Source organism: Liolophura sinensis, chromosome 2 (genome assembly GCF_032854445.1).
Source record: "Liolophura sinensis isolate JHLJ2023 chromosome 2, CUHK_Ljap_v2, whole genome shotgun sequence".
Taxonomy (NCBI): domain Eukaryota; kingdom Metazoa; phylum Mollusca; class Polyplacophora; order Chitonida; family Chitonidae; genus Liolophura; species Liolophura sinensis.
In genome coordinates this window covers 42,304-66,144 of record NC_088296.1, presented here as the reverse complement: position 1 = coordinate 66,144, position 23,841 = coordinate 42,304, and the positions used below count along the sequence as shown (strand labels likewise).

The 23,841-nt window shown below is 39.6% G+C and overlaps 2 protein-coding genes across 2 annotated transcripts in view; both read left to right on the top strand.

Annotated features, from left to right (window-relative positions):
- The window catches only part of LOC135462931 (tripartite motif-containing protein 43B-like), a 45,320-nt gene extending 24,142 nt beyond the window's left edge, over positions 1-21,178 (top strand). The window contains exons 3-5 of the mRNA XM_064740246.1: positions 19,775-20,005; positions 20,583-20,605; positions 20,868-21,178. Coding sequence (XP_064596316.1) covers positions 19,775-20,005; positions 20,583-20,605; positions 20,868-21,075 — 462 coding nt within the window. The 3' untranslated portion in view covers positions 21,076-21,178. The remainder of the gene's footprint in view (positions 1-19,774; positions 20,006-20,582; positions 20,606-20,867) is intronic.
- The window catches only part of LOC135462930 (uncharacterized), a 58,325-nt gene that overhangs the window by 21,001 nt on the left and 13,483 nt on the right, over positions 1-23,841 (top strand). The window lies entirely within an intron of this gene.

Genomic DNA, 23,841 nt, shown 5'->3' with positions numbered 1-23,841 from the left:
GATTTGTTGTTCAAGATCTGAAGGGTAGTGCTGTAATTCAAAGTAGAACACTTTTATATGTACATTTTTTCTTCTCTTTTGTGTATCTTGAAGTTTCTGATGAATTTGTCACCACTTTTGATATAGAAATGTCAATTGGGCGTATTTGAACTAAATCACAGGGCAGGCTTCGATGTACACCTGCAGTCTTTGGCAATTAGTGATTTTATGATTAATTTTCAGAGTTCTCATTTGTAAGTGGTGGGAAAAGGTATTGCCTCCTGTGCTCTAATTATAGTGGCAAAATACTGGATAGCGAAACTGTTGTCAAGCTGCACTGCATCTTACCCGGAGATACTTGTGAAAAAAAAAAGAAAAAAAGAAACGGCGACAGACTTGGTTACAGAGGATCAAAATCGCCCAGTCCAATGCATCACATTAACCTCAAGGCTGTGTGATTTGTAACTTCCAAACAATGTGTCTACAACATCATCGGTCCCTACCAAAATTCATCTGGGAGCCCCACAGAAATTATCTATGTCTTTTCGACCATTAGATTTGCTTGTAAATTGCTACTATTTAGGCATTTACATGAGCAGTTAGAACAAAACCTTGACTGAGGTAAATTGACAAGAGGCCGTAGTTCACCGGTTACACTTCCGAGCTATCATACTGTCGTTGCTGCTCTTCCTTTTTTTACTCGCTATGCTGTACGTTTTTAAGTACTTTAATTCTTTTCTTTAATGTAAAATGTCATAATTTCGAGTGTACAGAAACAAAGTGTACTGAGTTACACAGCCAAAACACAGTGTAAATGACGTAACACAGCCAAAGCACAGTGTAAATGACGTTACATAGCCAAAACACAGTGTAAATGATGTTACACAGAAAAAAAACACAGTGTAAATGACGTTACACAGCCAAAACAAGTTTATACTGTTTAATTATGTCGATTATATGATAGAAAAACTATGAGCTGCCCATACGTCAAAACTAAGGATTGTTTATACATAAATGGTACTAAAAGTAAATCGAATCTTAAAAGTATGTACGGATTTGCACCCATTATCTTCAGCCTTACTATACGGTATATAGGTTACGTCCCCGTAACGCTGTATATTTTACAATTTTAAGACCCTTATGTAGGTGTAGCCATAAGCTGAAAGGCTACTTGTATCTCCACACTTTTCACACTGACAGCTCTAACTAATCTATAAGGCCTACATGTACGTATACAGCCGTCCCGATTGGCCAACCTCTCATACCCTCAATTATCCGTGATCACTGGGCGGCTCTCTAATGACTGCTGACCTACTTTTACAGTCTACTTAACGTTACATATCTCCTATTCAAGCTTTTGGGGTGTGTTTAAATTGTCCCTGTTACATGAATTTGTCTCTGCATCCTGTGGGCAGGATTTGGTATATACATATAGCGATAACCATAAATGTTGTGAATGTAAAAATTGTCGATGGTAAAGTAATGCTGCAGACGAGATCGAGGCTGATTTGTTGTTCAAGATCTGAAGGGTAGTGCTGTAATTCAGAGTAGAACACTTTTATATGTACATTTTTTCTTCTCTTTTGTGTATAGAAATGTCAGTTGGGCGTATTTGAACTAAATCACAGGGCAGGCTTCTATGTACACCTGCAGTCTTTGGCAATTAGTGATTTTATGATTAATTTTCAGAGTTCTCATTTGTAAGTGGTGGGAAAAGGTATTGCCTCCTGTGCTCTAATTATAGTGGCAAAATACTGGATAGCGAAACTGTTGTCAAGCTGCACTGCATCTTACCCGGAGATACTAATGAAAAAAAAAAAGAAACGGCGACAGACTTGGTTACAGAGGATCAAAATCGCCCGTTCCAATGCATCCACCACACCTCAAGGCTGTGTGACTTGTAATTTGCAAACAATGTGTCTACAGCATCATCAGTTCCTACCAAAATTCATCTCGGAGCCCCACAGAAATTATCTATGTCTTTTCGACCATTACATTTGCTTGTAAATTGCTGCTATTTAGGCATTTACATGAACAGTTAGAACAAAACCTTGACTGAGGTAAATTGACAAGAGGCCGTAGTTCACCGGTTACACTTCCGAGCTATCATACTGTCGTTGTTGCTCTTCCTTTTTTCACTCGCTATGCTGTACGTTTTTAAGTACTTTTATTCTTTTCTTTAATGTAAAATGTCATAATTTCGAGTGTACAGAAACAAAGTGTACTGAGTTACACAGCCAAAACACAGTGTAAATGACGTAACACAGCCAAAACACAGTGTAAATGACGTTACATAGCCAAAACACAGTGTAAATGATGTTACACAGAAAAAAAACACAGTGTAAATGACGTTACACAGCCAAAACAAGTAAAGACTGACAGCATCATAACCCGTTCAGTGCATGTACCGGCCACAAGTGTTGACGAATAGGCAGGCACGGTACAGTCAGTTAAATACACAGAGACTCTCAAACCTCTCTTACCCTGTTCAAACCAGAAGTAATTTAAGACAACAAAGAAAAAAAACCCAGATATTACACAGGTTTCCCTAAATTTGCAACTTTCGCATTATTTTTTATGACTCATGGATTTACTTTGCCAGAGTGTTTTGTGCAAAGACCACAAGTTCGAATTGTTATTGATGTAACAGAATTCTTTTGTGAAATGCCGGGAAACCTGGAAGCACAGTATGTCACATGGAGCCAATACAAACACCACAACACTTATAAGGTCTTAATAGGTGTTTCACCAAGCGGACTGGTTACATTTGTGTCTAGGTTTTGAGGAGGCCGTGCTTCAGATAGGCATATTGTACAGAAAGCCAGTGGCTTATTTTTACCACACTTAGAAGGCGGTGATGTCTTTCTGGCACACAAAGGATTTAGAGTGGGAGATCTTGCACCTGATATTGGTTTCAATTTGTCATCCAGTTGTCACATGAGCTCCGAGGAGTTTTCCTGAGCTCAACAGGTTGCCCAAAGGAACTTTGTGAAGATGAAATGGAACAAATCAAAAACTTCAACATTTTACAATCTGTGTAACCAATGAGTGAAGTTTATAGTTTGAACAAATGACTAGGATTTGTTACACTCTGACAAATCTGTATGCTCTATTGTTAAACTGAGAATAATCGCAGTGTCATCAAATAATAACATCAATCACATGGATAAGTACTGTAATGTCAGACTCAGCACTTAGTTTTTCAATAAGTAACAGGTCACAAGGTTGAACATCATTTTGATTAATTTTGTCTTTGGCCTTATGTTGGTAAATGTGGCAAAGGGCTGGGATCTAGTGCTTAGAGGGGTTTGTCATTCAATGGCTAGGACGGGTTTCAAACCCTTACTGCGACAAGGAACATGTGGCCCCCTTCTTCCCACGGCAGGTGGGAACTTAGTGACCGATAGCGATCAACGACGCTGTGGTCATCTGCGCAATTTAATGCCCGCTTAAGACCATGTGCTTATCTAAGTAAGATCCGAAGTGGTGTGTCGGGTTTAAGACTCATGCAGGACCAACCTGTTCTCAGCCACTGTGATTCCGGTCTCTTTGATTAAGGGCCGCAACCAAGGGCTAACATCTACTCTCCTATGTGCTCTAACACATACCGAAGAGATCTGGGACTATTATATTCATCGGGTAGAAACGGCAGAGCTCTAGGTCAGCTGGTTTAGAGTGCTGTGTTCTTATTCTTTTCTCTCAGGAGACCCCATTGGGATAATGCCGCATTATACTGGTTTCACAAAAATCCATTCGACATTTCTCAACTATACTTCCAATGTGTTCTGCTTGGAACTAAACGTGATAACAAATATAAATGATGAGAACCCATCTACTGGAGTAATTTTTGGGGAAACTGACTGTTTATTGAAATGTGGCATTCATATAAAGTTGCACAAACCATTGTTGAGATGTCAAAGAGTGAAAATGTGTACAAACATATTCAGAGATTTGGCTCCCCTGCAAAATTCACAAGCATTTCTCAGAATTAAGTATTTCTTATTTTATACAATTTTGCTGTAAAGATGTTCAAAGCAATAGCTGGCTTCTTTTGTTTCTTTGTACAGACTCTAACCTCAGCTTGTGAATAAACCTCTAACATTGCCGACTGGATTATGCGTAGGTTTATACTGTTTAACTGTGTCGATGTTGTCACGAAATACCACACAGCGTGATGAGACGTTATTAATGTAAGTTTCACAATCTATACGGTCAGACAGCAACATGCGGATGGTCGTGGGTTTCATACGGGCCCCGTTATCCTCACACCATAAAAATGGCTGCCGTACGATAAATGAAATATTCTTGAGTTCGGCGTTAAACACCAATAAAATAAAAAAATATAAATTATTAGAGGTAAATTGTTATGAGCGTTCATCTGTGAACCATCCGATCAGATGGATCTGTCAGCAACATGCGGGTGGTCGTGGGTTTCCCCCGGGCTCTGCCCGGTTTCCACCAACCATAATGCTGGCCGTCGTCGTATAAGTGAAATATTCTTGAGTACGGCGTAAAACACCAATTAAAAAAAAAAAGAAAAAAAAAATAATCCGATTAGATGCAGCTCAAACCGTACACTGTAAATCAAGGCCATTGCTAAACACTTAAGATTATGTGCACATTTTTGAGTTCTTGAGGTCGGCAAACACAACTCTATCGTTCATAACGTCAAAGCTAATGAATTTGTGTATACGCAAATGGTGTTAAAAGTAATTATTGCCTTCAGCCTTTTCTCCATTGTACATAGGTTTGGCTACGTCCCCGTAAGTCTGTCTCTTGTACACTGTTAAAATGCAAATGTACATACAAATATAAATGATCTGAACTCAACTTCTGAAGTAATTTTAGGAAAACTGGTATGTTTATTGAAATACGGAATGATGTCATGGAATATAAATAAATGTGCAAAGCATATTCATGGATTTATCTCCCCTGATCAGATGGCATATTTCTCAGAACTAAGTATTTTCTATTTCAATCTGCGCAGCTTTGTCAAGTTGTGAAGCACAGTGAGATTTGTGTCGACAGGTAAGTGCTGTAAGACAAGGCACGTCTATTCTTTTGTTGAGATGTTTTTATCAGGCAAGGGAGGGATTCTCGGACAGCATTTAATTGGTCTGGTCGTCCTCAAATGGACACGAAGTAGACGTATGGCTTGGGGCGTGTCTATATGGACTCTACTCTTAGCCTGTGTGTGAACCTTTGACACTGTCAAAAGATTGTCAGAATATTTTCTTTTCAAGGAAAACGACTGATTTGGGTTCAGCTTCATACACTTTAATTATGTCGATCCTGTCACTGTTTATGCAGTGCATTGGTACAGTATTAATGTATTTTTCTAAACTTTTGACCTTGAAAGGCATTATACAGGGTTTACCTGAAGGTCGTTTGTTGCTGGTGACGTGTTGTCTGGGGTTGGACCTTCATACATGTAAACAGCGAGAACAACCGGCCTGTATGGATCGCTGTTTACTTACTTACAATGTTCGCCTCTCTGCTCCAAATATGAAAACTGTAATAGTCAAAAATTGTTTAGTTAGCATATGGATGTTCTCACATTCCAAGCGAGGCAGCAACAAATACCATTTTTGAAGTCTTTGGTATGACGCGACTCGGGTTGATCTCTGGTCTCCCGACTTCGGGGCGGGCTCAGACCTAAATAACGTGTTACAGAATACAAGTAAATCGAATCTTAAACTTATGTACTGAATTGCACACAGGATTTTCAACGTTACTGGATTGAAAGGCTGCATTGTATTGTTAACTTCCCACTCAGCAAGAATTAAAACCTCGCCCATTGGTCACCAATAAATGGGGTGTATAATTTGTCCCAGTTGAGCCAGTCAGGACAGCCATATACTGCATGTAGGTCGGCTGATATACCAGCTCGAGCTGTTTGGGTGAATATAGAAGTGACCTACTTCTAACGTTTACCTGAGGTTACATATCTCCAATCCAGGCTTTTTGGTTGTCTCTAAACTGTCCCTGTCATAACACTGTATCTATTCGGACATGTACATCACACTACTACGTTGGAATGTGGTCAATATTTGCGGCTTAAATATTTTGTGTGATCAGTGTGGATTGCAGGCTGTAGTAGCCCTGTTGTAGTCTGTACTTCTGTGGTTCCTAACAATAACGTAATAAAATACTAGGAGCTGGGAGAATTTGATCTTAATTCATACTTGTTTTGCTTTAAGTAGGAAATGTTTTCTCAACAAATAGGCCCAAGCGAGGTTGTCCACCCCTCTCTCAACTTGACTTTCATCAGAAAAAATCATATTTTTCCACTGTCGACCATTCATCCAGTTCCACCTTTCCTTACACCATCTAACACACTTTTTCTTATTCAATTCACGAACGTTCATTTCCTTTTTTCCAACTGAAATATTTTATTACCTTAGTGCAGTCAAACGCCGCATATCGGAATATCGTGGCTGTAAGTTAAAAACACGAGCCGCTTAATGGCTTTCGATATGGTAATGACATCATCCTAAATGAAACAGAAATGTTTTATTTATATACATATATTATTTTATGATGTAGGCTAGTGGCCCTTAAGTGACAGAAATCAAACAGACAACCACTTTGGGCCATTACCCTCCGCGTGTCACAAAGAAGCAATAATAAATCTCATCAAATATCAGAATCGTTCAATAACACACAATATTCAGACATAAAAATATTTGGTTAATGTGCAGGCTGACGATTTTAAATCAAGGTAATGCCAAGTTTTGGGAGATTAGTCACTCTCAAAAGCTGGCACAACGAATGCATGTCGTTTGTAGCAGATACATGTGTGGGAAAATGTTATAAAGTAACTGAACCCCTCGGCCTACAAATGTACATCACATGAATCAAGTGTTTTCTTGAAGAAAGGGATACTGTGTAATCAAACACCGCAGTACTTTATCATCATTTGAAGGGTGGTTTTATGACAGAAAAAAAGGAATTATATAGGTGAACCAAATAAAAAAAAATTAGTTTTAGAAAAGAACATATCTTTTCTGCTTTGTCAATGATGGATACTTTATATTTGAAGACTTTTGGGGATTACCTCATACCACTGTGTACAAAATTATATTGACTGGCGGAAGCCTGTACTGGAAGAAACTGAGTAACGGAACAAGTGAAGCTTTGAGGTTGTTACAGATGTTACATGATCATTTAAACACGAATGACGAATGACTGTGACTTTTTTGTTTGTTACAATATCAATCCACAGAGTATGGTGAGGTATATTATTGATACTCAAAAAGGTTATAAAATTAAAATGAGTCGAGAAAGGAAGACGATCTGTACTTGAATATATCCTATTGTGTACGAGTTGAGAATACTAAAGTTGATACTAATTAGGATTGGGCTGGGCCTGTCTTTACGTATTATTTCTGTGGTTTAAAAGTTGTTGTTTATAGTACATATGTTAATAATATTGGTGGTTGGTTTATACGGGTGCGAAGTATTGATTAGAATACGGGTACATAGATCTACAGCCATGTGTATTAACACGGTTTCTGTTTGTTTGTTTTCTTCATTTGCAGAATGAAGTAAAATAATATGACACACTTACTGTATGTACCATAATGTGTCAAAATATGGATCAATACGAGTCCTTTATGTACATGATATGTTTTTATGCCTTACAGATATAGAGCCAAAATTCACAAAATGGAAGTTGAGATTATGTTTTAGCTATTAGCAGTAATGCTCTATTAAAGATTTATAGGTTTAGATAAATATAGACAGCTTGCATGCATACACCTGTTTTGTTATGCGGACAGAAATGAAATATCATGATTTTGGCCACTGGTGAAGGTTATACATCACCCAGAACTAATATCCCTGATGGGTAAAATAGTTCAGAAGTGTGTAGATGAACAGTTGCAACAACATACATGCAGGTGCTCGTCAAAATTGAAATATGATACTTTATGGCTTGTGAGTTGTTTTTTTCCTGTCAATCAAATATATTGCTTGTATTGAAATTTATTTGCACAAGATCCTCAATATCTCCTTGCTCCCACCATAATGCTGACCGCTGAAATATTCTTGAGTACGGCATTAAACACCAATCGAATAAATAAAGAAATCATTACTGGTACCGTCCTGGAATTCTTATTTCCCGTTGAAATACATGTAGTTGGAATTTCAGTTGAATTTTTGTCAACTATTTCTTTGTGTTTATTGCAGTACAAAATGCGAAGAAGAAGAATATGTTTGAAAAAGGCACGTCAGGTGCAGGTATGTATATAGCCTTCAATTTTTAAATATTTCTTTCATTTCATTTCTATTATATTGATAATTCGAATAGAACTGAAAAAGTAGACATGGAAAGTGTGTTGGGTTATGTACAATTTTTATTAATTTGGTGCTACATGATCATTATACATTACCAGTTTCAGTTGACAAGATTCACACTTTGTTGTACTATATTCTCCTTTTTTTCGAAGGACTGCTTTGTAGAATGTATATTGACCATTTTAGACATGTACACAGTAGAGCGTTCAATAAGCACCGTCAGTTGTCAAACAAATACCCTCCAAAAAGTTTACAAACAAAAGAAATGACCCATTTTCATTCCTGCTGTTGTCTAGAAATTAACATACACTGTTTTGGCACTTTAACAAGATTGGCTTGGTATTATTTGGTGTTTAGTATTTATACTTGGCCTGAGTTAATTGAAATCTGAAGATTGCAATGTATAATGGTACTTCCTCTCATAAGATCTACAGGAGATATACCTGTTAACTATTTAATTTGATTAGTGATTTGCGTTACACTCAAGAATATTTCACTTATTAATATGGCAGTGGCCAGCATAATGGTGGCATTGTGGAGGTATAATAGAGGTACATCACAGGTAAACACACATGTGATCTGAGGTGAAGCTGCGATATACTTGAGGTGTATATGAGATATACTGCAGGTGTATTTGAAGTACTGCCAATTATGCAAATTAATATCTAAAGTAAACCTAAAGTACACCTCAGTTAGCTTAGGTAAGAAAACGGGATGTTTGAGGTGTACCTGAGGTATAACATAGGTATATGGTAGGTATATATACAGGTGTATCTGAGATATAACCGGCATATGCTGTAGACAAGGTGCACGTACGAGATTTAACGCACTGTGTTCACTTTTACAAATTCTGCACCACTAAGCACCAATCCATGCATAATTGAGTTGTTTTCCCACAGCTTAGAAAATGCACATTGTTAGGGTCAGCCATCTTGGAATAATTATGGGCTAGTATATTTATGCTTTCTGACTGGTCAATATTAGCATAGAAAATGGCAAGTAAGTATAGCGTCAAGTCAAAGCTGGTGTCCTTCTGCCGTAATGCTGGTTGCTGTTGCATCAAAGAAAAAAATATGTTGAGTTAATATATTTTTAATTCTGTTGTCACCATTTTGCTTGAAGTAAAATGTCTTAATCTGATATCTTCTTTTCAAACTTTTAAAGTAGCTGAGATACACCTAGATGTACCTAGATTCTAGTGCTGAAAGTTGGCTAAGACCACTGTGGGTTTCGAACCAGCGTCCTCAGAGTCATGCACCAAATCGCCAGCAACACATGTTTACCGTCTAGACCACTCGATCAACAGGCCGTCCACAAAAATAGAATATTCAGAAAATGTAATCCCTATTAACGATAATAGTGTTACCTAATCCACTTTCTAAAATGAAATCTAAACCTGTCTAACAAACAATAGTATTTATTTTGTATTCCCTTTGGGTTCCTTGTACATGTATGTCTGATGTGTGTTTGTGTTCACTATGGTTTGTTGTACATACTTCTAATACATTTTGAGAGCCTCCGTGGCTCTGTTGGTTAGCGCGCTAGGAGCCTCTCACCAACGCAGTAGCTGTGAGTTCAAGTCCAACTCATGTTGACTTCCTCTCCGGTGGTCATGGGTTTCCTGCCATCATAATGCTTATAAGTGAATTATTATAAAATATAAAGACTAATCAAATAAATAAATAATAAATTTTGATCTCTTGATAGGTTATGTGTACGTCTGATACATGTTTCGTTCCCTGTGGATTTGCGTCACACGATATATTTACCCAATAGCGAGCTTGTACTATTGTCAAACGAGAAAGTTTACGTTATCACCCTGAGTGTGCCTAGGCTTTGTGCAACTGCTGTTTAATTTTCAGCTCAATCGCATCAGTCATTCTGGAGATGATGATTTGTTTACGTTGGCACAAAATCCAAAATGGCCGCCAAGTCATGCGATCAAATGTTACCAAAAGCCAAACAGGAAAACTTTAGATCCTCTCCTAACTCATACTGAAGTTTCAGGAATGTACCACAAGTCGTTTTTCTCATAAAATGTATCACAAAATTGCCGAAAGTAATAATAATCCAATAAGATACAATTGGGGCTCAAGCCGAGATATTAGTGAGTTCAACCTGTATAGCATGAACCCCTAATAACCCGTACTATAACAATAGGTTTTCCGAGGTATGGAGGCCTAAAAAGAAAAAAGAAACACTGATGTTGAAAGAAGTGATGTTAACTGTTGTGTATTACGTGTGTCCAAAACATTGTCTGCTTTGTTTTAGTGGCTAAAAGGTAAGATTGGCCGCATCGGGAACATTCCAAATTTCTGTCATGGCAGACAGGACAGATATAAGCACAGGAGCCCCGAAAAAAGAGGTGGACTACGTAGAAGGGCTTAGAACACGAGAGTGAACCTGTTCACGTAGGAAAAAGTGGTACGCTTTAACCACTGTGTAAGAAATGAGCAATAGTGACAAAAAGTAACGTTATGAGCTATATTGTTGGAATAATGGAACAGATACGGAATTCTATGTGGAGACTGTGCTGGAGGTTTGTTCTGGCTATTACAGCCAGTATCAAGGAGATGAGGCAGACAGGTGAAAAGCTGATATGACAGTCCTTTAATGTTTACCTGCTATTTTCCCTTCGACTAGTCATATTTTCTTGAGATTTTAGAATATGACGCAGAACAATCCCTTCTACTTTCGCAAATTTGGAGGCTGTCATTTTTTTATGCAGGAAAACATATAGTAGTGTGAATCAAATATTATGGTGATGAGTAAACTCCTGATTATCAACAACAAGATGATTGCCGTGAAAAACAACTTAGAACTGAGATCGAGAAGTTTTCAGCTAATCAATCTAGAAGTTGTTATCCATGCATTTGTAGTATGATTTACTGCCTTATAACTACCAGCTTCCAAATGCCATTTACATTTGTTAATGGTTAGGTAAATCCTTGTGCGTCTGAGACGTCCTTGGCCTACAAACTTACATAACCTGAAACACCTGTTTCTTGAAAAAAAGGACACTGTAACACCGCAATACTTTATCATCATTTAAAAGGTGGCTTTGTGACAGAAATTAAGGAAAAAAAACAATTATATGGATGAACAAAAACAAATCAATCTAAGTCTAAGTGTAAACCTAAATATTAAAAAGGTTTGATAAGGAATATATCTATTCTGGTTTGTCAGTGACTGATGACATTTTGTGATTAGTTTATTCACTGAGTACAAAATTATATTGACTGACGGAAGCCTGTACTGGAGGAAACTGAGTTACTGAGTTCGTAAAGTACTTAGCCTGTTACAGATATTACATGATCATTTCAAAAACAAATGACTATGGGACTTTTTGTTTGTTACAATATTAATAAGCAGTAAAAAACAACAAACAATAGTATTTATCTTTTGTATATGTATGTTGGATGTGTTTTGTGTTTACTATGGGCTTGTTGTACATGTTTCACATCTGAAGTACTTTGCATCGTTTATCAGTTTGTTGCACGTCTAATGTGTTCTGTATGATTTTGTTGTTCATGTGATGTTTTCTGTAGATTTGCTTTACATTTAATGCATTTTCCGTTGTTTATAGCATAATTGTGCATGTAATATATTTTATGTTAGCAGCGGGTTTTTTGTTCTTTTGACATATTTTCCGTTACCCCGTTTGTTGTTCATCTGATGAATTCTGTTTTAGTGGCGGGTCTGTTGTTCCTCTGATGTATTTTGTGTTAACAGCGGTTTTTATTGTTACTCTGATGTATTTTGTGTTAACAGCGGTTTTTATTGTTACTCTGATGTATTTTGTATTAACAGCGGTTTTTATTGTTAATCTGATGTATTTTGTGTTAACAGCGGGTTTATTGTTAATCTGATGTGTTTTGTGTTAGCAGCGGGTTTGTTGTTCCTCTAATGTATTTTGTGTTAGCAGCGGGTTTGTTGTTCCTCTAATGTATTTTGTGTTAGCAGCGGGTTTATTGTTACTCTGATGTATTTTGTGTCAGCAGCGGGTTTATTGTTACTCTGATGTATTCTGTGTTAGCAGCGGGTTTATTGTTACGCTGATGTATTTTGTGTCAGCGGCGTATTTGTTGTTACTCTGATGTATTTTGTGTTAGCAGTGGGTTTGTTGTTACGCAGATGTATTTTGTGTCAGCGGCGTATTTGTTGTTACTCTGATGCATTGTGTCTTCTCTGTGAAATTGTTCAGTTAACATACGATGACGTTAATGTTTCATATCAATTCTTTACTCATCTTATGAACTTTCTTTTTCAGTATCAGTTTGCTGTACATTTAATGCCGCTTGAATTCTGTGTACAACTGTTGTAGCTATAGACTAATGGCATGATACTAGTGTCAGAAAATCCGTCTTACGTTCCCATAAAAAATTTAAAGTGTATTTTGAAATTATTCTGTATGAAGGCAAATGTGATACCAACTATAAATGGCTCCCTGGCTTGCCTCTCAATACTGGAAGAAGAGAGCAAAAAAACAGGGGTTGCTGGCCCAGTGCCAGTATAATGTGACTGCGTGGGGTGTCAAGTCTGGTGTCTTCGGCCGGACTCTTTGGTGGCATGAACACGGCCTGCCACAAGAAAACACGGCATATGTCCATACACATGTAATGACTTAAAGTTACAAGCGAAAAGTTACTATTGTAGGGATGTCATACAGTATAAAAATGTAAAAGTTTATTGAGGGATTTTTTTTCCTTTCTCAGATCACGTGCATTTCTCAGAACTAAGTATTTTATATTTCAGTCTGCACAGTTATGTGAAGGTGAGAAGCACGGTGGGATCTGTAAGATGAAGTACGTCTATTTTTAAAGCGGGATGTTTCGATTAGGTGAAAGAGTTTTCTTTACTCCGTTGTCTCAGACAGTATTTAGTTCGTATGGTCGTCGTCAAATCGACACAAAGTAGACATACGACAGGGGCGTGTCCATATATAGACTCTACCCTCAGCCTTCGGGTGAGCCTCTAACACTGTCGATGCGCAGTCAGAATATTTCCATCTCACGGAAAATGACTAATTTTGGTTCACATTGTTAAATGGGTGGATCTTGTCACTACAGTGCGCTACGTTTTTAATGTGAGGTTCTGAAACTTTGACTTTGAAAGGCATTATGCAGAGCTATTTTGAAGGTCGATTGTTTGCGTGAGGTGTCGCCTATGACACATAAAGCCGGAAAAAAACATCCAGGGATTGCTGTTTGTTTACCTGCTTACTTGTTTACTTTGTTTATAATGCTATATGAAGTGACTATATGCAGTATTAACGTCACATAGAGCTGACAGTACAGCCTCGCCTACTGATTACTGATAATGGATGGTGTAACTTGACACAGCTTTGCCCTTTAGGACGGTCATATACCCACATGCAGGCCTGTTATAGGTTAGCCAAAGCTATCTGTGTGAAATTTTAACAAATATTAACTTACATCTAAAGCCTACAGCTTACGTATCTCCTGTCCAGGCTGATAGGTTGTCTTAATATTGTCCGGTTACCATGACAGAAGCCCTCTATCTGTCTAGATATGTACGTCTCATTTCTGGTGCGCAAAGTCAACACTTACGATTAAAACACTCTGTGATCAGTCTTGATCGAACGATATATCAGCACTGCTGTAGTCTGTATTTCTGTGGCTCCTCACAATAACACAATAAAACACGGCAAGCTGGAAGAGTTTGACCTGTTGCAATTTTGTTGCATATCCATTTTAATACATGTAATTAAGAAATATCAAATGCCAAGCTATAGTCCAGACGCTTGCCGATATTGTTGTACGGTGTCAAGTGTCCATCGCCACCACTGTAGCCCAGACGCTTGCTGTCATTGTCATAGCCAAGTCTCTTTAACTACCCCTGTACCCTGGAGGCCTGGCACCATTGTCATATAAGGTCAAGTCTCCATCACTACCACTGTAGACCAGACGCTTGTCGCCCTTGTCATATAGCGTCATGTCTTCTTCACTACCTCTGTACTCCATACCCTTGGTGCCATTGTAAAATAAGGTCAAGTCTCCTTTATTAGCAGTGTAGCCTATACACTTGCCGACATTTGTCATATAGGGTCATGTCAACTTCACTACCTCTGTACTCTAGACGCTTGGCGCCATTCTCATATATTGTCAAGTCTCCTTCATTAGCACTGTAGCCCAGACGATTGCCGACATTGTCATGTAGGGTCATGTCAGCTTCACTACCTCTGTTATCCAGAGCCTTGTCAGCATTGTCAAATAAGGTCAGGTGTCCTTCAATACCACTGTAGCCCAGACGCTTGCCAACATTGTCATATAAGGTCAAGTCTCCTTCAGTACCAATGTAGCCCATACGCTAACTAACATTGTGATATAAAGTTAAGTCTCCTTCAGTACCAATGTAACCCAGACGCTTGCCGACATTGTCATATAAAGTCAAGCCTCCTTCAGTACAACTGTAGCCCAGAGGCTTGCCAACATTATCATATAAAATCAAGTCTCCCTCAGTACCACTGTAACCCAGACGCTTGCCAACATTATCATATAAGGTCAAGTCTCCTTCAGTACCACAGTAACCCAGGCGCTTGCCAACATTATCATATAAAGTTAAGTCTCCTTCAGTACCTCTGTAGCCCAGACGTTTATATATAAGGTCAAGTTTCCTTCATTACCACTGCAGTCCAGACGCTTGGCGCCCTTGTCATATATGCCCCCATTTTCATATAAGGTCTCCCTAATTCACGCTAGAAATTTAGTCCAGACGCTTGTTGCCATTGTCATATAGGGTCATGCCTGCTCCATTACCACTGCAGTCCAGACGCTTGGTGCCCTTGTCATATAGGGTCAAGTCACCTCCACTATCGATGTAGTCTAGAGGCTTGTCGCCATTTTCATATAAGGTCAAGTTTACCTAATTTACGCTAGCAATGTAGTCCAGATGCTTGGTGCCCTTGTCATATAGGGTCAAGTCACCTCCACTATCGATGTAGTCTAGAGGCTTGTCGCCATTTTCATATAAGGTCAAGTTTACCTAATTTACGCTAGCAATGTAGTCCAGATGCTTGGCGCCATTGTCATATAGGGTCATGCCTCCTTAACTACCACTGTAGCCCAGATGTTTGACCCGATTATCTTATATCTGAAGTCCCAACATTTTTGTTTTCTAAGTGGGATGATCTTACCTTTAAATCACCAGGCTAACGTTTTCACACACCAATCTGCTATTCATGGATGTGGCTATATAAAGGTGTCATCACTGTCAAACACGCCTGGCTAAATGGTTTGACCAGATCTTTGTCAAAAAAGTATCTCGTGCATGATAAAAGCAATAATTGCCAAGTTTCTAGCTATGAAGAAGGGATTCTCTCGAAGTAAATATAGGCACACATGTTCTCCTAACATAGGTATTGTAACGCCTCCTGAGCAATGGCGACAAATTACTGACCCCATATATTGTTGGAACAGGCCCTGAACTGCAGATGGAGACTGTGTACTCTGTTGAAATTATATATTTTCATGAATGGCAGGACCTTTATTGGTGTCAGTTTTAGTAATTTGCTGTTTTTATATTTTCTTTTGCAGTCAAAAACCGAGCGTATAATGGCTGAAAGCAAGGAAAATCGCGAAGAGGTTCTTACATGCCCGATATGTGTGGAAAAATTCCGGAAACCAGTAACATTACCTTGTCAGCACAGTTTTTGCAGAGAGTGTATTGCTGTGTATGCTGACAGGTCTAAACCTGGACAGACAGATGAGGTCACCTGCGGCACGGGGAGTGTTGATCAGCTGATCTCATGCCCTGTATGTCGGACACCAACCAGTCTGGGGAGAGAAGGTGTGGCTGGTCTGCCTCCCAACTTTCATCTGGCAGAAATAGTTGAGAGGTTCTCTTCTGCTGTTAAGGTTGAGGATGACATCCCATGTTGTTCTCTGTGTGGGGAGGAAAATCAGGCTAAAGCTGTCAAGTTTTGTACCAACTGTTCTTTACTGTATTGTAAAGACTGTCTGGCTTCTTTTCATCCCATGATGGGTGCTATTAAGCGTCACCAGCTGGTTTCGTCCCTGGAGTATCTCGCCCAGGAAACCACACAGCGACAGGTCAGCGGGGATGATCAATCAACTCAGCAGCCGTCATGCCCCAGACACGGTCGGTCATTCGACTTGTACTGTGAACCGTGTCGAATGGTGATTTGTACGGGTTGTGTGGTTGAACATGCGGGACACGCTATGCGAGATGTACCATCTGCAGCTGAAAAAGACAAGGTAAGGCCCTAATGTATCTATGCGCCGAGACAGACCTTCGTGTACCAGCAAATCGCCAAAATGGACGTTCCGCGTCAATAGTCGCGCGAGACCAAATCCCAAAGAGACGTTCAACACAAACCACAAAAAAAAATTATATACATTAAAAAATTAGAACGAAATCATGCACAAAGGAGCAGAGAACAGACGAATGAATTAAAAATCAGTATTCAAATCATTTACCATGCTAGTTAATAAATTGTCGATATTCAAAACATGTCATGGTTTGGAACTATGAGCCAAACGTTTCTATAAAACAGTGAAGAACGGGATATTTTCTCCTGTACTGTAGTAAATCGTGTGAAAGTCGAATTGATAAAAGTGTTATCTTTAAATATCTGAGAATATATGATCACTCCAGATCGTTAATAAAATGTCATCATAATAACAAAAATGAGCAAGAGGCAATTGACTACGGAGCTTAGTTCCTAATTACTTCATGCAGAAAATGGCTAGTCATTGACTAGCTAAACGGCTATCACTTTAAACACATTTTCATGTTGAATTAGCTACAACAATTAGCAGTTGAGTATGGAACATGTAGCTGTGTTAGAAGTCTCCCCATACCATAAGTCCAAATTCTAAGAACATCCAAACTTCAGGAACCTTGCAAACTCGGCGGTTGACATTGAGGTCGTTGACATTGAGTATATGTACCCAGATACATGTACTACTGTGTTGATCGTGGAGTCTAAGGCTGTGAATGAATGAATGAATGACTATAGCTTAACGCCACATCGGCAATTTTCAAGTCATATCGTGGCGAGAACAAGTTGAAAGCACAAGCCAGTTCGACTGAAAGAGAACACCAACAATAAAACCGAAATTGACGAACATGTTGAAAAACCATTAAAAAAGAAAGAAAACTTAGTTAAAACTTGAAAAACCATAACCATATAGGGTTTATCTGTGAATATGAGCTATTGATCTAAATAAGGTATCTTAGTCTAAGGTTGTGAAGACACACGTGTATGTCGCGTCATGTATGCTCTCTCTCCTCTCCCACATTGCTGAGAGGTCGTCGTGTAAGGCCAGTGGTTTTCTCCTCGCTACGCATTGTTTCTGCTTCCATGTCACTGACAGGCCGTCATGTAAGGTCAGTGGTTTTCTCCTGGCTATGCCTTGTTTCCTCACAACACTGAGATACCGTCATGTTAGACCAGTGGTTGTCTCGTCGCTATAGGCTACCTTGTTTCCTCTGCCACATCGCTGACAGGCCGTCATGTAAGGCCAGTGGTTGTCTCCTCGCTATGCCTTGTTTCCTCCCTCACAGAACTGACAGGCCGTCAAGTCAGGACTATGGTTTTCTACTGGCAATGCCTTATTTCCTCTCTCACATCGCTGACAGGCCGTCATGTGAGGCCAGTGGTTGTCTCCTCGCTATACCTTGTTTCCTCACATCACTGAGATACCGTCATGTTAGACCAGTGGTTATCTCCTCGCTATACCTTGTTTCCTCTGCCACATCGCTGACAGGCCGTCATGTAAGGCCAGTGGTTGTCTCCTCGCTATACCTTGTTTCCTCCCTCACAGAACTGATAGGCCGTCATGTAAGGCCAGTGGTTGTCTCCTCGTCATGCCTTATTTCCTCTCTCACATCGCTGACAGGCCGTCAAGTCAGGACTATGGTTTTCTCCAGGCTATGGCTTGTTTCCTCCCTCACAGAACTGACAGGCCGTCATGTGAGGACTGTGGTTTTCTCCAGGCTATGGCTTGTTTCCTCCCCTCACAGAACTGACAGGCCGTCAAGTCAGGACTATGGTTTTCTACTAGCAATGTCTTATTTCCTCTCCCACATCGCTGACAGGCCGTCATGTGAGGACTGTGGTTTTCTCCAGGCTATGGCTTGTTTCCTACCCCTCACAGAACTGACAGGCCGTCAAGTCAGGACTATGGTTTTCTACTGGCAATGTCTTATTTCCTCTCCCACATCGTTGACAGGCCGTCATGTGAATACTGTGGTTTTGCTCCTGGCAATGGCTTGTTTCCTATCCCCACATCGCTGACAGGCCGTCCACTAAGGCCAGTCGTTTCTCCTGGTTATGCCTTGTTTCCTCTCCCCACATCACTGCCAAGTCTTTGTGTAAGGCCAGTGGTTTTTTCTGCCTTTTGTCATATGACTGACAATCGGACAGATCAGGTCACTGTTTTTATCTGCAAAAGTCAAGTTTCCTCCCCCATATTACTGACAAGTGTAAGGCCAGTGTTTTTGTTTTTTTTTTTGTTTTTTCCCTTTCGCATGTAAAGAAAGTAGTCTTGACTTCAGCATAAAACCGATGTTAGACAAGCCAGTCAATGAGAAATAATTCAACAAATGTCTCCCATAATTGACAGGTAATGATTTAATTGTCATTACAGCCAGCTGTTTTGAGCAGGACTAGTGAGCTGGAGAATGTCTTACAACAAACCAAAGAATCACTGTCAGGAGTTAGGAGGCTGCACAATAAGATACAGGTTGGTATTCTCCATGGCACCTGTTCAGCCTGTGTTGCCCTCCATAAACTGGTGACGCATTTTAAGTATCTATAATATTGCTATCATTCACAAGTCCAGGTAACATACAGCTGTCAATCATCTAGTTTTGATAAAGTTCTATTCTGCCACACATTACATATGTACATTTAAATTAAAGAGTTAATCCCGAACAGTGACGACTTCCAATAAAAACAGGGTAATGTACGGACTGATGTGGGGATTTATATGTGTGATGGACGTGTCTATTTTACCTATCTCTGGTTTATCTAAACAGACTATCGTATCATTAATATGGCTTTCTTATTAGTGACACACACGCGTTATGCCCAAATGTAAAACATTTGGTATATCATCGCCCATCATATGCTGTCATAATAATATCTATAATACATAGGCCTACACGTAAAACATTTGATCTAATGAGGCGACAACTTTCGGGTTTGAACCAGCCCCAGGCATCTGAGCTACTCTACAAACCATCTAAGGCTACACCATCTCGCCCTGCACAGAGGATCAGTTGTGATGGCACGACCCATTTGGGGATTGAACCACGTACCTTGGGGTTTGAGTCGACACTTACATATACATCCGTGGACTGCAGGGAAATCCCCTCCACCCCAGAGATACATTGTAGCCACAGTTGTTTGGTGCTTATCTTTCACCCTGTTAAACATACATATATAACTTCTTGAACACATATTTCTTAAGGTCTGGATGAGGTAATAAATGATTTCTCTGCTTGGCAGGAAAACCAGGAACTTCACACTCAGGAGGTCGAAAAGGCTTATTGTGCAGCCTTGGAAGCTTTACAAGCCTGGAGGCAGCACTCCTTAGATGGTATAAAAACCCGCTATTCACAGTGGTGTGTGGAGTGTAGCGCCCTTCTAAAAAATGTCCAAATACAGGCTCAGGAAATCGATAGGATGGTACAGGCTTCCAAAAATTTGTTAGCGTCAGTGGACGTCGAGTTTTTAATGGTAAGTCAAATGTGCACAGTCTCAACTATTGGTTCAGGTGCCTCAACTCCAGATGTTACCCATCACCCAGTTACCCTTAGGAACTGTAATCATGTCTTCAAAACCATCTCATGCTGCCTGATCTGCTAAGGTTTTAGATCCTTAAAGTTCAACAGCTTTATTTTGCTCAGTGGTACCCTATGGTTGCTGTCAACTTTTCTACCTACAACCGAACCACTGTTTGATTTAAACAATGAAAAAGGAGCATGTAATGTCAAGAGGAACATATTGTATGCTGTTTTTAAAAAACAAGGTTTGTATGTAGACAGATCTTGGAAAATTACATTGTATGCAGCACCATGGAATTTGTTAATCGGAATTGAGAGCTGATGTGGACTATGTAATAGACCAGGGAATGGTATAAATGCTTGAGGTAAAAGCCAAAGGTGCCTGTATACTTGGGGAGATATGATCCAATTATTTCAATTATACCCCTGTTCTTGTTACATGCTGAGGTGAAAGTATAGCCACAGTATCTCAGTTTTACTTATCATCTTTACATGGTTCTGTATGCGTTTTCAATTCTGTTTGTTGACAGGGTTCCACGGACTTCACCAAAACGTATGTATAAATGTGTTATACCTCTCTAGGTTTGTTATACATGCACGTGACTATTGTCAGCAGGTATGTTTCTGTAAAAATGGGTACCAGCACTGTAGTTGTCCAAAACATGACTCAAGTGTAAAATATATCTAGTGTACAAGCATACGTTTGTCCAGACAAATTAGATCTAATCCACTAGGAATAGTACATCATGACATTCTCACAACTGCGTTGATTACTTCACGACAGCGTCTCTTTGCTTTTTCTTCTCTTCTCACAGAATTGATGACCAGCTGGATGAAATAAGAGCTGATATGGAGAAACATGAGGTCAGCAGACAGAAGCTTCTAGATTCTGTACAACATGACCAAGTTGTTCCTAGACAGGTGACTGTGAAAGAAACAGTACAAGAACGTCAGGACTTAGAAGCAGCAGTCGGTGGGCAAATGTCACCCCTACGTGTTACAAGTAGGTTCTTATATGTATAAAAGGTATACAGTAGGGTGTGCTCAGATGACATAAATGACTATAGGGTTTACATTAGTATGTGCATCGAGGACACAAACATAAAATGGAGAAGGTGCACAGATGTGTATGCGGAAAACAAACGGTAGACTGTGTCAAGGAAACAAACAAACCGATATGAGTTGTAATACAGTTGGGCGCACTGAGAAAAACACTCAGGTTACAGTAGAGTGTGGGCAAAAGACACAAAGTAATGCAAGGTGTAAGTAGAGGGTATACAGAGGACACAAACTAATGTGAGACATGCATTAGGGTGTGCACAAAACATAACACGTAAACTTATCCATTCCCGGAGGCCTCCGCGGCTCAGTCGATTAGCGCGCTAGCGCAGCGTAATGACCCAGGAGCCTCTCACCATTGCGGTCGCTGTGAGTTCAAGTCCAGCTCATGCTGGTTTCCTCTCCGGCCGTAAGTGTGAAGGTCTGGAAGCAACCTGTGGATGGTCTTGGGTTTCCCCCGGGCTCTGCCCGGTTTCCATCCACCATAATGCTGGTCGTCGTCGTATAAGTGAAATGTTCTTGAGTACGGCGTAAAACACCAATCAAAAAAAATAAAATAAATAAATAAATAAACTAATCTATTCCCTTACAAACTAATGTAAGGCATGCAATAGGGTTGGCAAAACAAGACACAAACTAATGTAAGGTATGCACTAGGTTGGGCAAAACAAGATACAAACTAATGTGAGGCATGCACTAGGGTGGGCAAAACAAGATACAAACTAATGTGAGGCATGCACTAGGGTGGGCAAAACAAGATACTAACTAATGTGAGGCGTGCAATAGGGTGGGCAAAACAAGATACAAACTAATGTGAGGCATGCACTAGGGTGGGCAAAACGAGAAACAAACAAATGTGAGGCATGCAATAGGGTGAGTAAAAAAGACAAAAGGTATTGTGAGGCATACAATAGGGTGGGCATAATCGATACAAACTAATTTTAGGCGTGCACTAGTGTGGGAAAAACATACAAACTAATATCAGGTATACAATTGAATGTGCACAGAAGACAAACTAGTATCAGGTATACGGTAGGATGTGCACAGAGGATACAAGCTAATGTGAGGTATACAATCGGATGTGCACACAAGACGCAAACTACTGTAAGTTATACAGTAAGATGTGCACAGAACACATAGACTCATGGGAGGTATACAGTAGAAAGTGCACACAGGGTGCAAACTAACGTCAGGTATACAATGAGGTGTGCACAGAAGACACAGATTAATGTGAGGTATACATTAGGGTGTGCACAGAAGACACAGATTAATGTGAGGTATACATTAGGGTGTGCACAGACACAAACTGATCTGAGGTATACAGTGGGATGTGCCCAGAAGACAAAAACTAATGTGAGGTGTACAGTAGGGTGTGCCCAGAAGACAAAAACTAATGTGAGGTACACAGTAGACGTGTACAGAGGACACAAACTAATGTGAGACATAAAATAGTGCGTGGTACTTGTAAAGTTTACAGTGGGCTCAGAAGTTAAAAGGCATTCAGTAGGCCATTGTAAGAAATATAAAGCCAGTGTAAGCAATGGTTTGCTAAAAATAAATAAAAATGTAGTGTACATAACGGTATGTTTACTGTATGTGTACAAATTAGCAGGTGTACTGTTAGATCAGGACTGGTGTGTGTGTATTCTTTAGTGCCTGGGTGATATTTACCTTATGTATACAAATCAACAGGAGCACTGTTAGAACAGGACACATAGTAGTGTACCGTTTAGTGTCTGGGTGATAATTACCTCATCAGTAGAACTCATCAATTTTACTGCCAAGGAAATACAGATGGCAGTGTACCACTCAGTATCTGGGTGATATATGCTCCATGTGTACAAATTAGCAAATGCACTGTTAGAAGAGGACAGATGGCAGGGTACCTCTCACTGTCCAGGTAACATGTATTCTATGTGTACAAATTAGCAAATGCACTGGCAGAGTACCCCTCATTGCCGGGTGATATTTTCCCTATGTATACAAGTTAGCAGGTGTTTACTGTTATAGCAGGATTGATGAAAGTGTGCCGGTCATGTTCTGGGTGATATTTACCCCGTGTGTACAAATCAGCAGGTGTATACTGTTAGAGCAGGACAGATGAAAGTGTCCCCCTCAGTGTGTCTCGGTGATATTTGCCCCATGTATGCTGGCCGCCGTCGTATGGGTGAAATATTCTTAAGTGCTGCGTAAAACACCAATCAAATAAATAAAAAAAAAATAAATCAATAAATCAATAAAAAAATAAATATATTGTTAGAGCAGGACAGATGGAAGTGTACCCGCCGGGGTCTGGGTGATATTTAACCCATGTGTACAAATCAGCAGGTGTATTTTGTTAGAGCAGGGCAGATGAAAGTGTGCCCCTCAGTGTCTGAGTGATATTTACCTCATGTATACAAATCAGTTGGTCTACTGTTAATACAGAACATATAACACATACTACCCCTGAGTGCCTGAGAGATATTTACCCCATGTGTACAAATCAACAGGTGTACTGTTAGGGCAGAACAGTAACATATTGTTACCTATCCCTCAGTGTCTAGACCTGTGATATTTAACATATAACTGATAACAGAATATATGTCAACTCACTTAATTATTTATGAAGAAGTATCCAGGTAAAATCTCGCCATTATTTGCTAGATTCAAATGTAGTCAAACACTTATTTCAAAGGGAGATAAAACCCTCATATCTCTTTCATTATTAATAGTTATAGAACACCAGGG